Raw genomic sequence first — 22,280 nt, forward strand, 5'->3', positions numbered from 1 at the left:
TTATACTAAGGCCCAGATGCACCAAGCTCCATATTTTCTTCCATAAAGAACATTGAGTTAACTAGAATGGCCGTTAGTGATAACGACTTTCCAAAGAGATGCAAATGAGAAGTTGCAATCACATTGCTTATCCACAAAAGTAAGTAGAAACAAGAACAAAGTTCCAGTTATCAGTGCTTCCGGGGACTGGATAAAGAGTAGCAATATGTAGCTGCTTTGTAATGATAAACTTGCTTGTAGTTGGACCATGATTACATCAGTGAGTGTAGTGTTTAATCCATAAGTAAATACAAGCTCAAGATATAGGTGGTGTATATATGAAGTTCTTGGGTAGATAATGGAGTCAATGACTGTATATAGACAGCATTGGCTTGTTCTATACCTAATGGGCAACTCACCCTAGAGCCTAATATCCGGATATATGTACACTTGTAATAAAGTCCCATGAAAATGACTTTGAAATGACTCAGTCTGATGCTGGTCCGATACTGATGCGTGCTTCACGCTGGTGACGTCATACAAGAAATCCAAGAGGAGAAAAAGCGGAGCAACAGCGTGCAAAAAATAATGGGGCTACGATACAAAAGCTACATTAAAAACAGCTTTATTGATGAGGTGACAACATGGCGTGAGCAGGGTGCATCACTCTAATGCGTTTCAGTGATCCACCCTGCTCACGCCATGTTGTCACCTCGCCAATAATGCTGTTTTTAACGTAGCTTTTATATCGTAGCCCTATTATTTTTTGCACGCTGTTGCTCCGCTTTTTCCCCTCTTGGATTTCCTGTATCCACAAAAGTATGTTAACGCGGAGACGAAACGTTACGCTAGTTAAGTTATACCTAAACTGGGCATCTCTCACATTCACACCCTGAAATGGGGCTTTTACATGGTATGGATGCACCACAGTTATTTCCCCCTCCTCTCTTTTAAGACATAAAAGACATACATCTCGTTCTTGGCAAATAACACAAAGTTATGCTACAATAACCTGACATTAAGCCTATACTAATGAGACACGGAACGGCTGTTGTTTTTGCACATAATTAGCTTTGGGGATACGCGTTAACCTCAGGGAACATCCCATCCGTTCCCGTTTTAGGTCATGTTACGTTATCGGCCCCGATTTAACAGAGACCTATGGATCTAGCCCTCCGTGCCGACTATATTTATAGGTTACTACAAAAGTATTTAAACATATTACTACTTTTTATTTATTTTTTATTGAATGAGCTAAAAATACAGTATATAATAAACCTAGTATATGAGATGAACAATGATAAATTATTCAATTTACTCCTTAAAGCTTCAAAAACAGAGGAATGTTTAATAAATACTCGGAGTGCACACTACAATACAGTACTTATATTGTCATTTTCTTAATGTGACAATTGATGTAAATACAAAAGGTGGGGTTAAGGCCTTCATTTTGTATATATGTATATAGATATATGTATGTATGTATATGTTTATATATATATGTATATATATATATATATATATATATATATATATATATATATATATATATACACACACATATACACACACACTGGGGGGTTTGACTGTAACTTGGGTGACGTGTATCAAGAAAAAAGGGTACATAATTTCCAAAAGGACAAATATTTTATATACAGTAATTGGGGATTTACCACATGATTTTAACAATGACGCCACATACATAAATACAACACGTATGTATATTTTTATACCGCCAACCAGGTACTCCTCACTTTACAATTATTATAATAACAATACAGGGAATATAATCTAGATGGGATAAGTAGTCAGTTCTTGCCCCAAGGAGCTTACATTCTAGCCAGTATGTGAGAAGACTAACAGAAACAGTAGGAGTAGCTTTGAGTGGATTGGTTAGGCTCCGGCCCCAGTTCTCCCTGCTGCATGCGCGGCATGGTGGCGCGTGCAGAGACTACAGCCGCGATCGGCGGCCTGTAGGGGAGCGCGGGGCGGGGCCATGATGGGAGGGTACGGCCATGACATGGGCATATCTGTCCTGCCATTGGCTGCGCGCCGACCACGTGACTGCGTCGTGGCACGGGAAGACAAAATTCACATCGCTTTGCGCGACCACACTCAAACAGCCAATGGGGCCTGCCCCATAGGGGGGCTGTGCTGTGCTGTGTGGCGCATGTGCCGCCTTGACCACCAGGGCCTTAGTGCAGTGTTTCTTACCAAGGGTGCGGCGAACCCTGCTGTGCTTCAACCAACCCGCTGTCCCAGTGGAGAAACTGTGAGCTCAGCGGGCACCTCCCGCACTGCCTGGAGACGTAGACTCTGTGACACACCTCTCCTCTCTCAGCCTGGGACAGAGGTGAGCGGGAAGCCTCTTCATCTCCAGACAGTGCCGGATGCACCCGCTGACCAGCTGACATGTTTAATGTGTGTGGGAGGAGTGAGGGCTTTGTGTGAGGAGGAGTGTGTTGGCCTTGTGTGTGTTTGGAGGGGTGATGGCTTTCTGTGGGGGTAGTGGGGCGTGATGGCTTTGTGTGTGATTGCTTTGTGTGTGGAGGGCGGTGATGGTGTGTGAGTGTGTGTGAGGGAGGGGGGGGTGATGGCTTTGATGGGGGGGTGTGATGACCATGTGGGGGGGTGTGATGACAATGTGTGTGGGGCGGTGGGAGTGCGATGGCTTTGTGTGGATGGAGGGGAGGTGATGGCTTTGTGTTGGGGGGATGGCTCACTTTCGTATGTGTGTGTGTGTGACGGCTTTGTGCGTGGGGTGGGTGTGATGGCTTTATTTGTGAGGGGGATGTGATGGCTTTGTGTGGGAAGAGGGAGGAACGTCAGTGCATTTTGTGGAGTTGGGGGTGGGGAGAAGATGTGTGGTGTAAGTAAGAGAAGGGGTGGATAAATGTGGCGTGTGTGGGGAGTATGATGTATGAGGGTGAATATGGAGTGTGTAAGAAGAGGGTGTGCATGCTAGTGAAAAGGAGGGAGAGTGTATTTATGTAAGCGAGGAGGGAATGGGTCAAGTATAAAGAGCATGGGTGCATCAAGATGGTAAAAATCTTCCATGGGTGCCCCCGCTCAATAAAGGTTGAGAGCTACTGAGTTGGAGTGTATGAGCATACTGTAGTTTAGTGAGTAAACGCTTCATTAAAGCTGCCGTTCATGCAATATCCTGCATGTGTGGTTTTTTTAATAAATCAGTTCTTAATAAGAAAAAATACTTTTTGCATTTTCTGTTTTAAAAACAACAACTTTGAAAGACCAATTTTCTTGTATTCTATTTTAACAAGCATGCTTGTTCCTATAGCAACAATTTACATTCCCCATATTTAAAGATGTCGCCAAACTTTGCCGATCAATAGACGGAGAACGAATTGACCGGCAGCTATGCAGTTTTTTAGGTAAGTAGAGATTGCCCACATGAAACTATTGAAGTTAAATAAAAAAAAAAACTAAAAAAGAAAACGGGAGCCTGAACTGCAGCTTTAAAAAGGTGTTTCCAGCTGGCTTTTAAAGTTCGAGAGAGAAGATGCTTGACGAACATTGATAGGAGTGGAGTTCCATAGGTAGGGTGCAAGATGTGAGAAGGGTTGTAGACATGAGACCTGTAGAGACACAGCGGATAGAGAGGAGACGGACCTGAGAAAAAAGATGTAGGGAGGGGCAAAAGAGTGGAGAGCCTTAGGAGAGGCAAGAAGAATTTTTTAGTGAATACAGTTTTATTGGGATCCAACAGAAAGTTTTTAAGAGGAGAGCATGCATATAAATTATGCATATGCAATGTACACTGCTTTTATGGGGTGATACTAAAGCAAGTGTAGTGCAGTTTGCAGTGAGTGGTAAATGGCTGCCGTATACAAGAGGCCCTGCAAAAGTTACTTTACATTAACATGTATCTGAAATAAAAACTGCCAGCAGATTTGTCAGTCATATACGTGAGTAGGATGGAAAAAGAAAAGTTAAGGCAATCAGCTAAGTGTTGCTTGAAAAATACATTCATCTAATCATTGAAAGCGTCTTTTCTGGACAAAAACATGAACGTACTTTTGACAGAAGCCGATTAATGACCATTAGTGTGTTTGTATGACTTCTGCAGGTCCCCAAACCTGCTTTTCAACTACTATCTGCGTCACAATGCAAAATCAGTGGCCATACACGCATGGATGAGACAAAACGTATGAAACTGCGGTCCTTGAATTGATCCACTAATACTATACTTCCTAGACTGGGCAGGGTTGGCCAACTCCAGTCCTCAAGGGCCACCAACAGGTCAGGTTTTCAGGACATCCCTACTTCGGCACAGGTGGCTCAATCAGTGGCTTAGGAGAAGACTGCACCACTTGTGCTGAAGCAGGGCTATCCTGAAAACCTGACCGGTTGGTGGCCCTTGAGGACTGGAGTTGGCCACACCCGCTGTAGGGTATCCATGTAATAAAGTGGATAGTAAGCTAAATGTGACAGGCCCACTTGCTTATTTGCATAACACTACCCAGAATCCTTGTCTGAAGCTTTACCACTGTATGACTTAAAAATGGGTGAAGGAATCCGGTTTGGGGACCTGTGGAAGAGATCCAGATGCACTTTATGGGTAGTTTCATCTTTGCTATACTTTCTATGGTTTTGTCTTCTTTTGTAGGGGGGGAGGAGGGTTGGGGGGTAGAAGTCCCTGACGTTAGACACCCCTCTGTACTTACCTGCTGCACTATACGAGTTGAGACAGTGGTGAACACCAATTATCCACTACTCACCATGCTAAGTAGACATCAGAAACCTGTCCGTAGAAGATGCACAATGATTGCTTTCATATTGTCCAAATTTGCACCAATTCCTTAATTTCTAGCTGAAAATTTAAATATTTTTCCTACTTACATGGCCCTCTCAGAAAAGCCTCCTTCTTTTCCCTCCCAGATCTTCTGGATTGGAGCTGTCACATGTTGATAGACAATTTTATAAATCAAAGGAAAATAATGTATCTTAATATTTCTCTGAAATGGAAAACTGCTGATTAAATTTTACAATGAATTATGTTATTGGGATAAAGAGAAATAATTGTCTCGTGAGTTAGCTTACTTTCTAGATGGTCTTTTCAACATGTTGCTTTGCCATGCGTTACAAGCCCTTCAGGCAGACCAGGGTTAAAAATACTATTTTGCCAAACGTTTGACTGCACCTTCAGGTAAAACATCCTAAAGATGGAATTCCATTTTCAGCCGAGAACTTGCATATGTCCAATATTTGATCCCACTGCTGCTTACAATTCTTATGTTATTAAATATGTAGAATTACATAAAACTTAAAACATACAAAGGAGCAGTTAACCAGCCTTTGTAGTACAGTATGTCAACATCTGCCCGTTTCACTTTCCAGTATCAAACTGTTGGTAAGAACTAGTTGCCTCTGTTTATTCCATTAAAACAGCAATGCATGATGCTAGCGGGTGCTTGTAACGATACCATAGGTGATTGCAACTATTTGACAAGGAGCACAATATGGAAGCTGGGGTCAACCCCACTCTGTCGGCCAAAAGAAAGCCTTAATATAATCAGAAAATAAAGTTGTGTCTTGCTATTGTGGATCCCAGAAGCCTTTTAATTTTTATTTTTTTGCTCTCTCTCTAATCAACAGGCACATAAAAACTCTGTATTTTAGCAACTTAGAGGGGTCCACAAAACTCTTCTTGGCACAATTCTGCTTCACTGTTCAGATGATATTAAATAAAAATGGGTTTGGGGGCAAGCGGGTCTGCTGCTTTAAGTCTTTCTTACCATAGTGCGGTTTCCATGTACCATAGCATGCATCTTCATCTCATTGTGTTCATTGTACTTATGTGATTTGAATATGCTGTATGATGTTGATAAATTGTTGATGTATCGGTGAAATTTCTGTCACGTTTGTTATGTATGTTTTATTCCAGGTTTTTGCTATATAAGCATAATATTGCATCTACACAATGCCAACATTGGTTCCACTGGAGGAAGCATGGCCTAGGTGTTTGTCTTAAAGATACAAGTTCATGCTTTCTGTTGGCCACTTGCGCGTTGTGATCTTTGTCCAATCAATGTAACCCCCTTGGGATGTACAAGCTCCAGATACAATATATTATTAAAGAAGGAGGTTCTTACAGTGGCCCAGCATCAAAGTGCTCTGTACCTAAATCCTTCAGCATTTAGATACAGAAATACATTCATTACATTGAAGTGACATTATTAGCTTCAAGTATTTGTCAAGAATCACCAATCAAACACATTCATTCAACCACCCTAATAAACGTTCAGTATATGAAAGAGACGACCTTTTTTTTACAATGTTTCTGTTTAAATGTTTGGATTTGTTCCGAGACTGAACCTTCTAACCAAAAAGTTGGAACGCGTTTAACTTGGTGCAGAGTTTTAATAGCTGCATTGTATTGGAGAACTGTAGTTTTGGTTCAGGTTGTGATACCACTTAGCGGACCAATTTAAAGGTACTTTGTAGATACACGGTCCTTACAAGTTGCTCCAAACATCTTAAAAAGATATCTTAATCCTGAGAACTCTCATGTTGGTCTATAAAAGCTGAAATTGCCCCTTCCCAAAATCGTGTTACATTTAACATCACCTGTTTTACCCGCTGGGAGAACCCTATTTCTGCAACAATTTGCTCCCAATCGTCCTGGGGTCTACAGTAAAATAACATGACTAAAGCTAAACAATTTGGATCATACTGTTCAACAAGATGCTTTGTTCGTTGGCTTGCCAGCAATAGTGTTGGCAGTGTCCATATTATCATACAGGTTATCCTGGCAGAAGGGCAATTCACTGAAATGAGGGTTTCCCTGAGTTTGTTCTGCTCCAGGAGAACACCAGGGGGGTGAGCAAAATAATCGGGCTGCATTAAAAAATATCACAACCTGCAACAAACCTCCAGTTATGGAACTTGAGTTAGGGCATCTAGATCAGGAGTGGGCAACGCCAGTCCTCACAGGCCACCAACAGGTCAGGTTTTCAGGATATTCCTGCTTCAGCACAGGTGGCTTGATCAGTGATCAATGACTGACAAAAGATACACTGGCTAAATAAGTGATTAAGCCACCTGTGCTGAAGCAGGGATATCCTGAAACTTGACCAGTTGGTAGCCCGTGGGGACTGGAGTTGCCCACCCCTGATCTAGAGCCTAACAAAATGCGGGCATAATACCATTATATTGGTCCATCAAGAGATGTAATTAAAAGTCAGTGGGTGGCACTTCTACTCCCATCACCCACCCTAAATGGCTCTTTTCAGAAGTCAGATATGCCACGTGTAATAAGTGGGGTTTTGCCAAGTAATATTGACAAATACAAATGGAATATGCCGAAATTGATATCACTGCTTCGATTTGCCATATTAATATTTTTTTATTATAACTGAGCTGGCATCAGTAGTGAGTGTGATACAGTTATGTTTGTAATCAAATACATTAATGTCAGGTGTTTTTTTCATAAATGTGATATATCTGTGTCCTTTAGCACTTAAGGATTTTGAAGCTTTGTTAATATGAAACAACGTTGATGTATTGTAAAATATCGTATCTTGTGTAAGTCAAAAATAATAATGATGAACAGTCGGCTTTTCATGTTGGGATAGAATCTGCACATTTTGTCAGTGATCATTGTCATGAGGTTTTGGGTTCATAATTGTACTTCCCATTATGAAGAACTGACTTTAAACAATGTGTTAATCTTATGACTTTTACAGGTAAGTGTTTTATATATATATTATATATATACTTCTTAAATTGAGCGTAATAATTGATTGTTGTATTTCCTTCCTCTGTTAATTTTTGCTTTTATCATTTCATGGGTTTTTTTTTTTCTACGTTCTCGAACAATACGTCATTCTCTTGATGGAGTTTTAAAGACTATCCAGGGCAGACAGAGGTTTATAAAGATCACAATCAGGCTTGTCATTTTGTGGCCAAAATGTGTATTTAATAACCCTAAAGCAATGAATGATATACATGTGCAGGCTTTTATGCAGCAAGTTAGATAGAATTGTTAAATAAGAAATAGTTTATTAGAATGAATTACAGGTTTTTTTTTTGTTTTATTTTACAGTAGTAAATTAAGAAAAGGGGATGTAAAAGGATATGCAATGATATTGTTTATTTTGCATAGAGGCGCGCCCCCCCCCCCCCCCCCCCCCACAGCACAGCCCTATAAAATCTGTGATGTTTAGAAGTGTTATGTATATTTGGTAAAGCAGGGTTATCCAACTCCAGTCCTCAGGACCCTCCCCCCACCTCCCCTTCCCCCCCACTTCCACTCCCCCCACCTCCCCTCCCCCCTCACTTTCCCTCTCCCCCCCTCCCCCCAACCTCCCAGGGTCAAATTTACTAAGCGGTGTTATGCCATGTGACTTGCAGCTTAGCACCACAATATACCATATGACACGTTGGGTTGTTCCAAGTGCCACGTCCTTCATTGCCATTTGTTATTAAGGCATTGCACGGGTGGCCAACTCCAGTCCTCCAGGCCACCAACAGGTTAGGTTTTAAGGATATCCCTGCAGAATGACTGAGCCACCTGTGCTGAAGCAGGGATATCCCTAATACCTGGCCTGTTGGTGGCCCTGGAGGACTGGAGTTGGCCTCCCCTGAGGTATTGCAAGGCTGGAGCCTGCCGAAGCTTACCTTTATTGTAGGGCACGTAGCACCTGCTCTGCTTCGGTCTGTGACACCCTCATTGATCCACTTACTCAGATTGCTAAAGAACGCAGCTGTGTGTCTCTGCTCCAGGCTTCATATATCAAACCATTTTGCTTAATCCTTGCGGGGGGGGGGGGGGACAAAACACCCCCTTCTCTTGTCACCGGGCCTCACTAACCTTGCAACCCGATTTCCATATAAAGTACAAACCAGTTCCTTTTAATAAGGTGCTTTTCCATAATTGCCCCTCAGGCTCCCGACAAACTCAGTATGGCCATTGTTCTGTTGAACTCGTTGAATCTGTTTGATTCTGAACATTTTATAACATTCTGTTTCGTTCCTCAGAAGAATTTAAGATGAAGGTCAAGGGGAACACAACTGTATTGGTAAACACATTTAGATGAGTGGTTTCAAGACAAAGAAACTGGGAAATTAGTTTCTCATAGAAGTGGTTCCCATTCGCCTTCCCGAGTAGTTGCATAACCAGAACTAAACGCACCCTCAAGCCTTTATTGAGATCCTTAACACAAGCTCTTCGACTTTTCTGAAATGCATTTAGGGAAGGAAACTGTGGCTGTCACTTGTGATGTAATGAGATAACAGAAGGGTGCTGAATAATGAGTTCTGAGTTATGGTCCGCAGGGCTATCTGATTATGATTGAGTGGATTTCACGTTGCCGCAAAGTACCACAGCTCGTTCAACTCTTCATTCCATCACAAATCATATTCTAAACTCTTCCCCTGTAGGATACAGAGTAATGAGAGCACACAGTGTATAATTACAGTAGTGTTAATACACAACAAGTTACAGCTCAACCCCCTTATAACGCTGTGATTGGGGTCCAAAGAATCACATCGCGTTATAAGCGGCTCGCGTTAGAAATAATGTACAATTGTATGCATTGTACAATAAAGTATTTAAGACACAAATAATCGTGTTGCAAAGTATTCATAAATACGAAACATTGGGAGCCACGATGGCATCGCGTTATAAGCGGATTCGCGTTGTAACGGATCGCGCTATAACGGGGTTGAGCTGTATTTTTGAGTAGTGTTGACAATGGGCGTAGGTAGAATGTACAGGCAAGCTGATCTTTATTGCCCCAACAAGCTTTGTTGCAGGTTATATTGCCTTTTAAAGGATCAATAGTAGTGTTCTTCAGTGGTTATACAGTAGCTGTATTAAAGTATTCAAAACAGTGTAAGTCTGCACAGAAGAGACTATGTGACGTTGGTTGCTTGTACTGCTTCATCGTGTGTCTGCGCCATTAAAGCTGCAGTTCCCCTTAAAACCCAAGTGAACACATTGTAGTGGTATATTTATCTGGTTAAAGTTAGCCAACGTCTTGAAAAAAAAACTACTATTAATCTTTTAATCGTTTTGGATGGTTTTTACGAGTTGAAAAAGGACATCTGTCCATCAAGTTCAACCTATGTTAAATTTAGACAGATACTTATTCTATATTTGTATTTACAGTATTTTGATCCAGAGGAAGGCAAACAAAAAAAAACAGTGACACCTTATCCAATGATGTCTCATAAGGGAAAAAAATAAATTCCTACCTGACTCAAATAATCGTAATCAGATTTCTCCCTGTTTAATTATTTGATAAGAACGTTAAGATTCCTTGTATCTGGAGGGAAATTGACATTTAAACCCTTTTTTTCGTTGTTTTTTTAGAAAGTAAGTGATGCAGCCATTAGCTGAATATCTAGAATGGGAAAACAATAAATGTGAGGACAGAATTTCATAAGTTTCCCATTTTTCACAGGACACATTTAAATAAAATGTTCACGTAAAGGCCGATTTAAACTTTTTGAGGAAGCCAATTACATTGATATTCTGCCTGATCCTTTAAAAGGGTCTCACCGCCTGCAACAAACCTATTCTTTTGCGGAACAAATATGGCTCAACGCTACACTATCCCATTGATCGTACAGATTAATATTTGGTGCTTATAGTGCAGTGGATAAAGTGACATCAGGTCACAAGAATCTGGTACATGGTTACCAATTACTTTATACCAAATCAGAGCAGTCATTCTCTTGCTAGACAGGAGTTCAGCTCTATTCAAAGGATTGAGGCTAAAATCTTCTGTAGCATGGGGAAGACAGATTCACAGCGTATGGACTAAAGACCCAAGTCTTTCTTTCTCCTGTTTATAAGACATGGGGTGCTCAACTCCAGTCCTCAAGGCCCCCACTCCCCCCCTCCCCCCCCCCCCCCCCCAACAGGTCAGTTTTTCAAGATATCCCTGCTTCAGCACAGGTGGCTCAATCAGTCCCTGCTTCAGCACAGGTGGCTCAATCAGAGGCTCACTCTTCGGATTGAACCACCTATGCTGAAGTTGGGATATCCAGAACACCTGACTTGTTGGTGGGGGGGGGGGGGGCTTGAGGACTGGAGTTGAGCACCCCTGCATTAGACTATGTATACAGACTATAATATGCTGTACAATAGCATGAGCGTTCGTATAGCTCTTCATTGCAATGTTCCTGAACTTTTTATTTTAGATAAAAAATGAAGCAATGTCGGGTTATGCTTCACAGAAGGGGCACAATGTGTACCTTTTCCTTTTAACGTGGGTGAAGTACAATGATTCATTCTAAAATTCTGCACGTAAATGTAAATTATGGCTTTTAAAGGTTTACCTACAGTAGATTGGCCAATAAGTTACAAATAGAACTTACGTTGAAATAAGCAGAAAGAAGAGGGGGAAAAGTTACAAATAGAATGAATTTATGTTGAAATAAGCAGAAAGATGGGGGGAAAAGTTACAAATAGAATTTATGTTGAAATTGTAGAAAGAAGACATTCATAAAGAGATGTGTTCCTCTGATGATGATATATAAATAAAATGGGGCAGCATGGATTGCTTTTTTTAAATGACATAGAAGCGTCCTTGTATAAACTAGAACAGCTGAACATTAAGCATGGGGAAGATATTCACAGTAGATAGCACACTACTGTATCTTACTGCCAAGAGCAATGTGTCTGAGAGTCTCTTCATTGGGGTTTTTTTTGTGTGTTGTAATACCAACAGAAGTCATGCTTCATCAGCAGCATTTGTTTTAATAAAACAATTCCCTAGGAAGAATATTCATTCTATTCCAGCTCATGGATATGGATATCTGACAGCAGCCTCCTTCAGAAAACGGGTTACAGATCGACGTTGAACGGGACTGTTATTTAGTTACTCTGTGACCCAACGTGTCTGCGACTTGATTCGACAATCTTAAGTGTCTCTGCTCATTTTCAATCTTTTGTTTTTGTCCATGCAATAGCTCCACTATAAATTGGAAGGGCTTAAAGATGAACTCAGGAGGAATAGAGGCTGCGAAACAAGAGTAACTATTACTGATCAAAGGAGCTGCTTCCATTCGCAAAAAGATGCTTTGCGCTATGAGTTTGAGCTCCTTCCTATACTTCGTGAAGATTCCTGACTTTCATTGTACTTCCTTAGCGCTGTCTTTCCACTAACATTTTTCTCTTATTAGCTTTTCTCTTGTGTCCTTTGGATATCTGTTTTTTTTCCACGCTAGTCTTTAGTAGTCTGTTTATTTTTAGGACTTTTGTGTTGTTCTAGTTTCATTCCACAGTTCCAAACTAGTTTATTTGAAGCACAACAATTCACTGTTGGTTTTTTTTCCCATGTGTATTTATCAAGTCATAACTATTCATTGTTTTTAGGCGTTGTTATTTTGTAGGTACAATTTTCTGCATAGCCCATAATCTGCTCCACCAACTTTAGTTCCTCTCCATCCCCTGTTGTTGTTCCTGATTTTTGGTTCAGGTTTTGTTTCTTGGATTAAAATACCAAAGAAAAGTGATTTAAAGGTCTATTTCGCAATCAATTTTTTGGGGGGGCGGGGGGAGGCATATTTTGGTAAGAGGCCAACCTGAGCTCCTTTATCTAAATTGAGGTTGTAGTCCCTGATCCTTTCACAGCTTCTTGACAACCTTCGATTGTAGCCACTTTGAAGCACCTGGAGCTATTTGAAATTCGTGGCTTACGAAGGGCCTGTAATACAGAAAGAAGGAATGCTTTGATTGTGACAAAGCAGACTACCCTGGGACTCCGTTTGGCTTCCTTTACTAATATAAGTTACATTGTAGACCCTGGTTTCTACCAGTACATGACCACATCGGTCGTAGCTCTGGGATATCCCAGTTTGGGGACTTCTCCTTTAAGAGTCTCCCCAGGTGATAGGGGGAAATCATCACTGGTAACTTCCTTGCTGACGAGCCACACAGAATTATTGATGTTGCTGCAACACAATGGAAGATATTAATGTAACCTCCGATACAGGTAATTGCACTGCATTAACCTGCATCGATCCTGCATTAACTGCAATTCAAGCCAGTAATGGTTAACGCGGGATCCAATAACTCATATCAGAAGTTGGCGAAACTCTGCAGATATGTTTAAAGCTGTCCTGCTCACCAGCAAGCAGCCATATTATTTGGGGTGGTGGCAGGGGGGGGCGCATTTCAAACTATTTTCTTTATTAATGAGGCAGCTTTTCACTGTGATTACTGTGGTCATGTGACAGGAGACCCCCCCCCCCCCCCCCTCACTTCCACTAGGGCTAAGTAAAGCAGAGGGGGTTTGTTTTATTATAAGCACTTATCACCGTACTCCAAAGTAATTGCGCAAATCTGAACCAAAAAAAAGGACATCATTCCAACACAGTTTAGCAACTTTTTTGTTTCCAAACATCGTGGTTTTTTTTTTTGTTTGTTTGTTTTTTAATTTTTATATTTTTAGGAAGAACAGTCATAAACCACCATTAGTTGCAACATTACTTTCATAAATTGTTCCATTGCAGCAAGTAGGCTGTGTTGCTTGGTAGAATTCAACCTGTTGTGTGGATGTAAATATATGTTGTTTATGGGCAGGCTTCTGAAAAGAAACTATGGTTTAGAGTTTAATCGAAATCCTGTTTATCACGGAACCTGTTTAGCAAATCTTCAATACGCTCCGAAGCGGCCAATCGCACCGCAATCGGCCACAAACTCTTATTAATGTCAATGGGATTTTTCTGCCGATAACGGGCCAGTTTCCTCCTCAAAATAGCAACTTGGTGTGTTATACGATGAGTATCAGTACATACTAATAATCTCGCAGCTCCGCTTGTTTATTTATTACAGATTATAGATCGATATCTGCAAAAACAGGAGAACCCCTCAATATTTTACGTAGAACCACAGTACACATCACAAGAAGAGACATAAGAGGTTTCAAATGCTCAGTACATCATTCTAATTTCATCTTTAAGAACCCTAGGTTTGGTCCCCTAAAAGGGTTTGCAGCTTTCTTCTCTATGTAGAAGACACTAGCGAATTAAAAGTGTGCAGTCATACACTGTATTACGAAGAATTTGAATTTCCAGTGATGGCAGATAACTGGGGACATTCCTGATAAACTATAAGTTTTCCTAATACTATGTCCTTATGATTCTTTCTTGCAATAAATTAAACTATTGCTCACTGCGGTGTTCTGAACATTAAGAAATATATATATATAATAGTCCCCAGTTGAGACCTGGTAAACTTTAGGTTTCGCTCTATGAATGAGGCCTGACACATGACTGAAAGTACATGGCCATTTTCAGTATTTTCTTAAACATCTGGAAAGTTTGCTGGGGCATTCCTAAAACGACAGGTTCCGACTGTTCCTGGGAAATGAACGGGAGGACGTAGGAGCTTGCCCATGAACTGCTGCAATGCCAGAAGACTTGCAGCACATTGCAAAGCAATGTGTTACAGGCCACTATGGCATTATGGGGGACAGTAACATGTATTTGTTGCCTATTGTTGTTGCTAACAGAGTCTTTGCTGTCTTTGCAGGTCCAGTCCAGATGTAGCAGCAAGGAGAACATTCTTAGAGCTAGTAAGTAAAAGCTGCAGACTTTCTATGTTTGTGTACATGGGTGTCCAGTATACAGGTATGAGTGTGTATATGTGGTTGTGTATGTTTTTAGATAGAGGTACATTGTCAGGTCTTTGTAGGATTGTGTGTGTATTTGTTCAACAAATGTGTCAACTCTATAAAGATCGAAATAAATGAAATAGAACTAGAAGTCTACCGTAGCCAGCAAGTATTAATGGATGGGATGCTTTCAAATTAAATCAATATGGGAAAGAAGATGGGATGGAGGCATTTGGAAGAAACAAGACAATCTTTCAAGGCACCTTCCATTGTGCCACAAAAAGGAACGTGTTGGGCCAATGTATTCTGCCCGTGCTCGCGTATGGAGGTGACCCGTGTATTCTGCCCGTGCTCGCGTATGGAGGTGACCCGTGTATTCTGTCCGTGCTCGCGTATGGAGGTGACCCGTGTATTCTGTCCGTGCTCGCGTATGGAGGTGACCCGTGTATTCTGCCCGTGCTCGCGTATGGAGGTGACTCGTGTATTCTGCCCGTGCTCGCGTATGGAGATGACCCGTGTATTCTGCCCGTGCTCGCGTATGGAGGTGACCCGTGTATTCTGCCCGTGCTCGCGTATGGAGGTGACCCGTGTATTCTGCCCGTGCTCGCGTATGGATGTGACCCGTGTATTCTGCCCGTGCTCGCGTATGGATGTGACCCGTGTATTCTGCCCGTGCTCACGTATGGAGGTGACCCGTGTATTCTGCCCGTGCTCGCGTATGGAGGTGAAACTTTGATCCTAAATGCAAAGATAATTCAGAAGCTTCAGACAAGTCAAAGAAGTATGAAGATGCAGGCTGGGTGTTACCGGAAGAGATAGGGAAAAGTAAGAATAGTTTCAGAAGCAAATAAAAGTCTGCAACATCATCAGATGGATGAAGAAATGTAAATAGAAGTGGGCCGGACATATCTCAAGAAGGAATCGTTAGACAAAGATGGATTCCAAGAGATATCAAAAGACCAAGAAGATCATTGGGGAGGCCTTCATCCAGCATTTGATTGATGATGGATGGAGATGATTATGATTATATTCAGCACATTACCACTAAATTAAGCCAGTTACCCTGGTTGTGATGGATGTGATTGATCTACAGTAGCATGAGAGTTCTTCATGTACTGTTCTGTAGCCTTTGGACACCTCACAAGTCTCTTCTTAAGGTGTACTTTAGCATCAGCATGGAATTAATGAAGCTTACATATTACAGTTTTTTTGTGGTCTTCAATAGTAGTGGAGTTTGAGTTAAAACAAATTAACAGTGGAGGAGTTCTCAGTAGGGTGGCTAACAGGAGAAATAGAATTTGTTAAGATGACACTTTCTTCATGCGTGTGAGCAGGATGTGCATTACCGATAGTCACAATGAGTAAATAATGTACATAATCAGGAAACTGTATTTACTGCCGCAGAGTTAAAACATTCGCTTTTCTGAACCCAATTCTGAAAAAAGGGTTCTGGATAAGTCTCTTGGTTTCTTTCTATTAGAGCTACCAAGAAAAGGGCAAAACAAACATCCGAATGTGGGTGCAAATTGTTTGCACCCACATTTACAATTACCATTATTATAATATACTTTTTCACTTTACTCAATTAGTGTGGCCCTGTGATCACTCCCCAATCCTCCCTTTGTTTTCTAAAAACATCCGAATGTGTAGCAGTGAAGACAAAAAATGTCACCTTTTGACTTAACAGAAAAACTAAATAATGTTCGAATTGGTACTGTTTATTGAATGAATATAATTGTACTGGAGTTTTAGTGACTTTTCTGAATCAGCATGTACTTAAAATGTGGTGTCCCGTGGATGTCACAATGACCAGCACACTGGTGGCCCTTATGATATCCAGTGTGTCATTTATTTTTATTTTGCTGATTTCTAGGGGAGATCTAGTCTATAGCTATCACTTATAGATCTATAATTGGAACAGAAGATGAGGACTTGGTCTTCTGTCCATGATGAAAGGGGAGGGTCTCGGCAATGGGATCCCTACACACAATATCACATGAATGTTGTGCTTGGAAGTCCATAGCACGTGGGTGCTAACATGTTATACGTATTAGGGTTAATGTGCTTGTCTTTCAGGTCACAGTGCTGTTGATATCACAAAGGTAGCAAGAAGACACCGCATGTCTCCATTTCCACTAACATCAATGGACAAAGCCTTCATCACGGTTTTGGAGATGACGCCAGTTCTTGGAACGGAAATAATTAATTACCGAGGTACACAATCCATTTGTCGCGTGAATGACCAAAGTAAACCAGGGACAGTTGATATGTGAAGTGAAATAAAAGGTCATGACTTTTCAGTATTTTGCTGGATTAGGTTGTTTTCACGGTGAGCTGAAAGATGGGCAGCAGTTTGTGTTGACCAAGATATGCCCTCCCCTTTCACCGGAAATGTGTAATTTCCAGATATGCGCACCGAAATCCTCTGAGCTACAATTCTTTAGGCCGTTCATAGCAATTGCTATGTAGTCCTTATCACAGTCAGAATACGGTTTCAATTCAAGTTGAGCTAGCTAAAGTGTATGAGGCGGCAATCGTTGGTCCCTGTTCACTATAGTGATAAGCAGGGTAAGGCAAAGTTAGTAGTACATCAAGTCCATGTAAGTAAATTGAGGGTGATACATTGTTAGCTGTGCATGGAACCATTTCACGCTACATTGAATGTGGAGTTTGTGAGTTGAGACAGGACACATAATTTGGGAACACCAATTGGGATCCCTTTGCCCCTGAAGCTACCAGAAGTGTGCATTGCATTGCTGGTCTCTGACAGTGAAGGAGTTGAGGCAGATGTTCTCAACTCCAGTCCTCAAGACCCCTCCTAACAAGTCAGGTTTTAAGGCTATCGCTGCTTCAGCACAGGTGGTTCAATCAGTGCCTCAGTCGAAGAGCCTGCTTCAGCAGGACCGAGCCACTGATTGAGCCACCTGTGCTGAAGCAGGGATATCCTGAAAACCTGACCTGTTTAAGGGTTTTGAGAACTGGAATTGAGAACCCCTGAGTTAACAATACCCTCTGCCATTTATAGTTGCTGAGCCCTAATGCTTTTTAACGACACACTCTGATTCACATACAAACACACAATTGCACACATGGTACACTTCTTAATACACTGGTTACAGACACTAATACACACGCATACTTATACATAGACACACGACCCACACAAGCTGATATACTGCTATATGCTGTAAGTCTGTGTTTTATTGCTTTAATGGACTCGGAAGTGCAGCACAGTGAAGCATCCGTTCAGTGTTGTAGGGCCAACTCACACAAATGCATTGCTGGGCCTTCTTTCACGGGCATTGACCATCTCCATTCTGGGATTGAACTCAGGTTTTTGAACATATATTCTTGGTTCCTGACACAGCCTTTTCTTTGTTGTTTTACTCACAGATGGAATGGGTCGGGTCCTTGCCCAAGACGTGTTTGCAAAAGACAACTTGCCCCCATTCCCTGCATCCGTAAAGGACGGATATGCAGTAAGAGGTAAAGCTTCGTTATTTTACCAAGGGTACTTTTTTTTCAAAGCATTGCCTTGATCAAGTTGTGAAAACTTTGGCCAAATGACCTTCCAGAAGACCGGTACATAATGCAGAGCATCACATATCATCTTGCTGATTTTGAGATCTTTTATGTGTAATTCTCTTTTTTTTCCCTCTAAACCTCTTTGTAATCTGACCATCTTCGCAGCTGCAGACGGCCCTGGGGATCGATTCATTATCGGTGAATCCCAAGCTGGCGAACAGGTGAGTTATTTTTGAATGCATATCATGTGTTTCTCTCACAGAAGAGATACTATCTGCAGTTAATAAAGATCATGAGACAATGAGAGAGGACTATCTTAACCAGTGGCTGGGGCAAACCACCCGTGTTGATGGCCAAGGTTGGTTGTTGCGATCCCAAAGTCAACAGGAACATGTGCCACGTCTTAATTGTGGTGGTACTCATTGTAACTTCATGGCCGAGATCATTACAAGGGACTGTTCATGATGCTTCCCACATACCAGGCTGCTTTGAAGGGAGAGGCAAGCTCAGTTGTCGCCATTTGTGATGATCTGACATTGAGTTACTAGTATAACCCCCAAGATCAGTAGTATATAACTCAGGGGTACTCAACACCAGTCCTGAAGACCCGCCCAACAGGTCAGGTTTTCAGGATATCCTTGCTTCATCAGAGGGGGCTCAATCAGTGGCCCAGTCAAAGACTGAGCCACTGATTGAGCACCCTGTGCTGAAGCAGGGATATCCTGAAGACCTGTTAGGAGGTTACCTTGGTTAATATATGTTTATGATCATTACAAGGAGGGCAATCCCTCCCCACTGCACTGTGTACTGTATAAACTGGGAGTCTAGCCTATTTAGCTAGGAGTTTGTGTCTTTATGTGCTCTCTATGGTTAACATACCAACAGTTTGAAATTGGGGGTGCCTGAGACCAATGTCCACGGTTATCATTTTTAATATGTTGGTACCTTGGATGAGTAGGGAACATTGTTCTATCAGAAATACTATAATTGTGTGTGTGTATGTACAGTATATACCGTATAGATCAGGTGTGGGCAACTCCAGTCCTCAAGGGCCACCAACAGGTTGGGTTTTAAGGATATCCCTGCTTCAGCACAGGTTGCTCCGTCTTCAACTGAGCCACTGATTGAGCCCCCTGTGCTGAAACAGGGATACCCTTAAAACCTGACCTGTTGCTGACCCTTTAGGACTGAAGTTGCCCACCTCTGGGATGGATAGATAGATACATGTAAGTGTGTACAAGTAATAACATATGATCTATTAAATACAGTTGTTATAATATATATTGTCACATTAAAAAAGCAGTTGGTGCTTTTTACACCCCTTTTCTAAAACATTATACTGTCCATTGTTTATGCTAATACAGAAGGAGATGAAAGCTCCACTTTTAAAATAGTTATTTTACTTGTAAGAACAAATAAGTGACACATTAGCTTTGGAAGTTAAAAAAACTACATCTAAAGATGCCTGAGGTCATTTGAAGGGGTAGTGCGGGCGTTACCTGTAGACCATCAAATGTCCAACACAGTGGGAGTGTCTTCCTCTCCTCTTTTCAGCCAACCCAGACCGTGATGCCTGGACAGGTGATGAGGGTAACAACAGGTGCTCCAATCCCATGCGGTGCTGATGCAGTGGTGCAAGTAGAAGACACAGAGCTCATTAGGGAATCAGATGACGTGAGTAACAATGCTACTGTAGTCTGCTAAATGTGGGAATCCCAATTCTATGATGCTAAGGTTCTCCGTTAGCTTATTTGTAGTCTAATCTGGTAAAGCCTCTAGAACAGGGGTGGCTGACTCCAATCCTCAAGGGCCACCAAACAGGTCAGGTTTTCAGGATATACCTGCTTTGGCACAGGTTGCTCAATCAGTGGCTGAGCCACTCAATCGAAGACAGAGCCACCTGTGCAGAAGCAGGGATAACCTTAAAACCTGACCTGTTAGTGGCCCTTGAGGACTGGAGTTAGCTACTCCTGCTCTAGAACCTTGCGTACCAACCTAAATGAATGTTTTATTCAGTGATGTATTTCTTGTAACTGTTGGGGATTTCTCAGAGCACAATTAGGAGGGGTAATTGCTGTTTTAACCCCTTTGCTGCAAGACTCCTCTGGTTGCCTCCCTAGTTCAGCATTTCTTCCGCCCCAGCATTTCTGGGATGTTAAAATGGCTGCCAGCCACCTTGTTGCCACTAGACAAATAGCCATGCTGTTGTGACAGCTCCTGAGATTGAAGCATATATGCTTTGCTGCGATGTATCATAATAATTGTCATTATTCATTTGTTTATATGTTTCTCATTTCTTAAGAGACATATACAATTAAATACCTTCTCAACCTGGAGGGCAAATCTCAGCACTAATAATACCTCTAGCTGACATCTTGTTCAATAAATTAGATTTACATTTTGTCTTCATATTTTCTTCTCTAATTTACTTGCAATAAAGGCTTGTCGTTTTTAAAGGAGCCCTTTCGCGAGTCATAAAAATAACGTCTCATTAGTGTTATTGGCTTCCTACGGCTTCCTTCCTATGGTTGTAGCCGGCGACGTCGCCTAAACTTTAAATGCAAATTTCGCAATGGCGACGGGTGACGTCATCGGTCGCACGCCGACACTATAAGCGCGGCCTTTTCACCTGCTTTAAAGTAGCTGTTTTAGATGTTGCTATCTTGTAAAAGAAAATATGTATCACTTCTTCTTATGGACACTGAATTCAACCTTATGTTTAATTGTTTCACTAATGATAGTTTCATAATTACTTTGGAAACAATGAAAATTATCTAAACTAACTCTTTGGATAACTGGCAAACCGTTTTATCACCTAAAGCCCTCTGATAAAGATGGAAAAAACCTTGTGTGTGTGTGTATATATATATATATATATATATATATATATATATATATTATATATATAATATAGATATAGATATATATATATAGATTCTCCGCTACATCTAAACATGCCACTGCTGTCCTAGCAGTTCATGATACTTTGCTTCTAATAAATAGGACGTGTGTTTATTGATCAGTATCAAACTAACCCATATTATTTTATAGGGGACTGAAGAACTAGAAGTTCGCATCTTGGTACAAGCTCGCCCAGGTCAAGATATCAGGTGTGACTTTCTGTAGAAGAATATTCCTACTGCAGGGGTTCCCAACTCCAGTCCTCAAGACCCCACAGCAGATCAGGTTTTCAGGATATTACGGCTTCAGCACTGGTGGCTCAATCAGTGGCTCAGTCTTTAACTGAAACACTAATTGAGCCACATTTGCTAAATCTTGGATATGCTTATAACCTGACGTGTTGTGGGGTCTTGAGGACTGGAGTTGAGAACCCCTGTTCTAATACATTATCTACAGATGTAGCGAGATGAACTGTCTTTTTGGTGCCGCCACCGTGTGCAGCCACATGGTCGTGGCACCAAAGGATTAACACTCCGGGGGTCCCATTGAGAAGCGTGGATCCCTCCGCAGCTCTATCACGGCAGGCCCTGTCTTGGGCGCCGCAGACGTTTGGTTGTTTCCTTCCTCAGGACTGAGGACAGCGAGTCTTGCTACATCTGTGCTTGAGCGATGTCTCGCTTTGTGAATCTAATGCTAAATACCCCACCTTGTGAATCTAATGCTAAATACCCAACCTTGTGAATCTAATGCTAAATACCCCACCTTGTGAATCTAATGCTAAATACCCCACCTTGTGAATCTAATGCTAAATACCCCACCTTGTGAATCTAATGCTAAATACCCCACCTTGTGAATCTAATGCTAAATAATCCACCTTGTGAATCTAATGCTAAATACCCCACCTTGTGAATCTAATGCTAAATACCCCACCTTGTGAATCTAATGCTAAATACCCCACCTTGTGAATTTAACGCGAAATACCTCATTCATATATCTTGTGCATATGAAATCCCGCATAGATCTATTTTGATGAAAGTTGGGTTGGTTACAATATAAAATAAGTGAATAGCATGTTATATTTTATTACTAGTGTGTTCACATTTTACACAGATCTACACATCTGCTAAAGAAAGTAAATTAGTATTTTCATTTTATTGTTAGTCTTTTTGGATATTGCAGTATTATATTAACTAATGTAATGTATGTATATCTTTGTTTATAGCTCCATTCATGTACATAGCGCTTCACAGCAGTAATACACGTAACATAATGGGAATAAGCGCTACA

General features: G+C 41.4%; 1 protein-coding gene across 25 annotated transcripts in view; it reads left to right on the forward strand.

Moving 5' to 3' along the window:
* Positions 1 to 22,280, forward strand: part of GPHN (gephyrin) — a 295,598-nt gene that overhangs the window by 250,428 nt on the left and 22,890 nt on the right. For 13 of the 25 annotated variants that reach the window (XM_075613545.1, XM_075613550.1, XM_075613538.1 and 10 more), the window contains 7 exons: positions 11,920 to 11,982; positions 14,486 to 14,528; positions 16,644 to 16,781; positions 17,961 to 18,053; positions 18,258 to 18,313; positions 19,647 to 19,766; positions 21,144 to 21,202. In XM_075613545.1, the coding sequence (XP_075469660.1) occupies positions 11,920 to 11,982; positions 14,486 to 14,528; positions 16,644 to 16,781; positions 17,961 to 18,053; positions 18,258 to 18,313; positions 19,647 to 19,766; positions 21,144 to 21,202 (572 nt within the window). The remainder of the gene's footprint in view (positions 1 to 11,919; positions 11,983 to 14,485; positions 14,529 to 16,643; positions 16,782 to 17,960; positions 18,054 to 18,257; positions 18,314 to 19,646; positions 19,767 to 21,143; positions 21,203 to 22,280) is intronic. The other 12 variants (XM_075613564.1, XM_075613540.1, XM_075613543.1 and 9 more) reach the window with 1 other exon arrangement.

The sequence above is a fragment of the Ascaphus truei genome, chromosome 9, assembly GCF_040206685.1.
Source record: "Ascaphus truei isolate aAscTru1 chromosome 9, aAscTru1.hap1, whole genome shotgun sequence".
NCBI classification, from domain to species: Eukaryota; Metazoa; Chordata; class Amphibia; order Anura; family Ascaphidae; genus Ascaphus; species Ascaphus truei.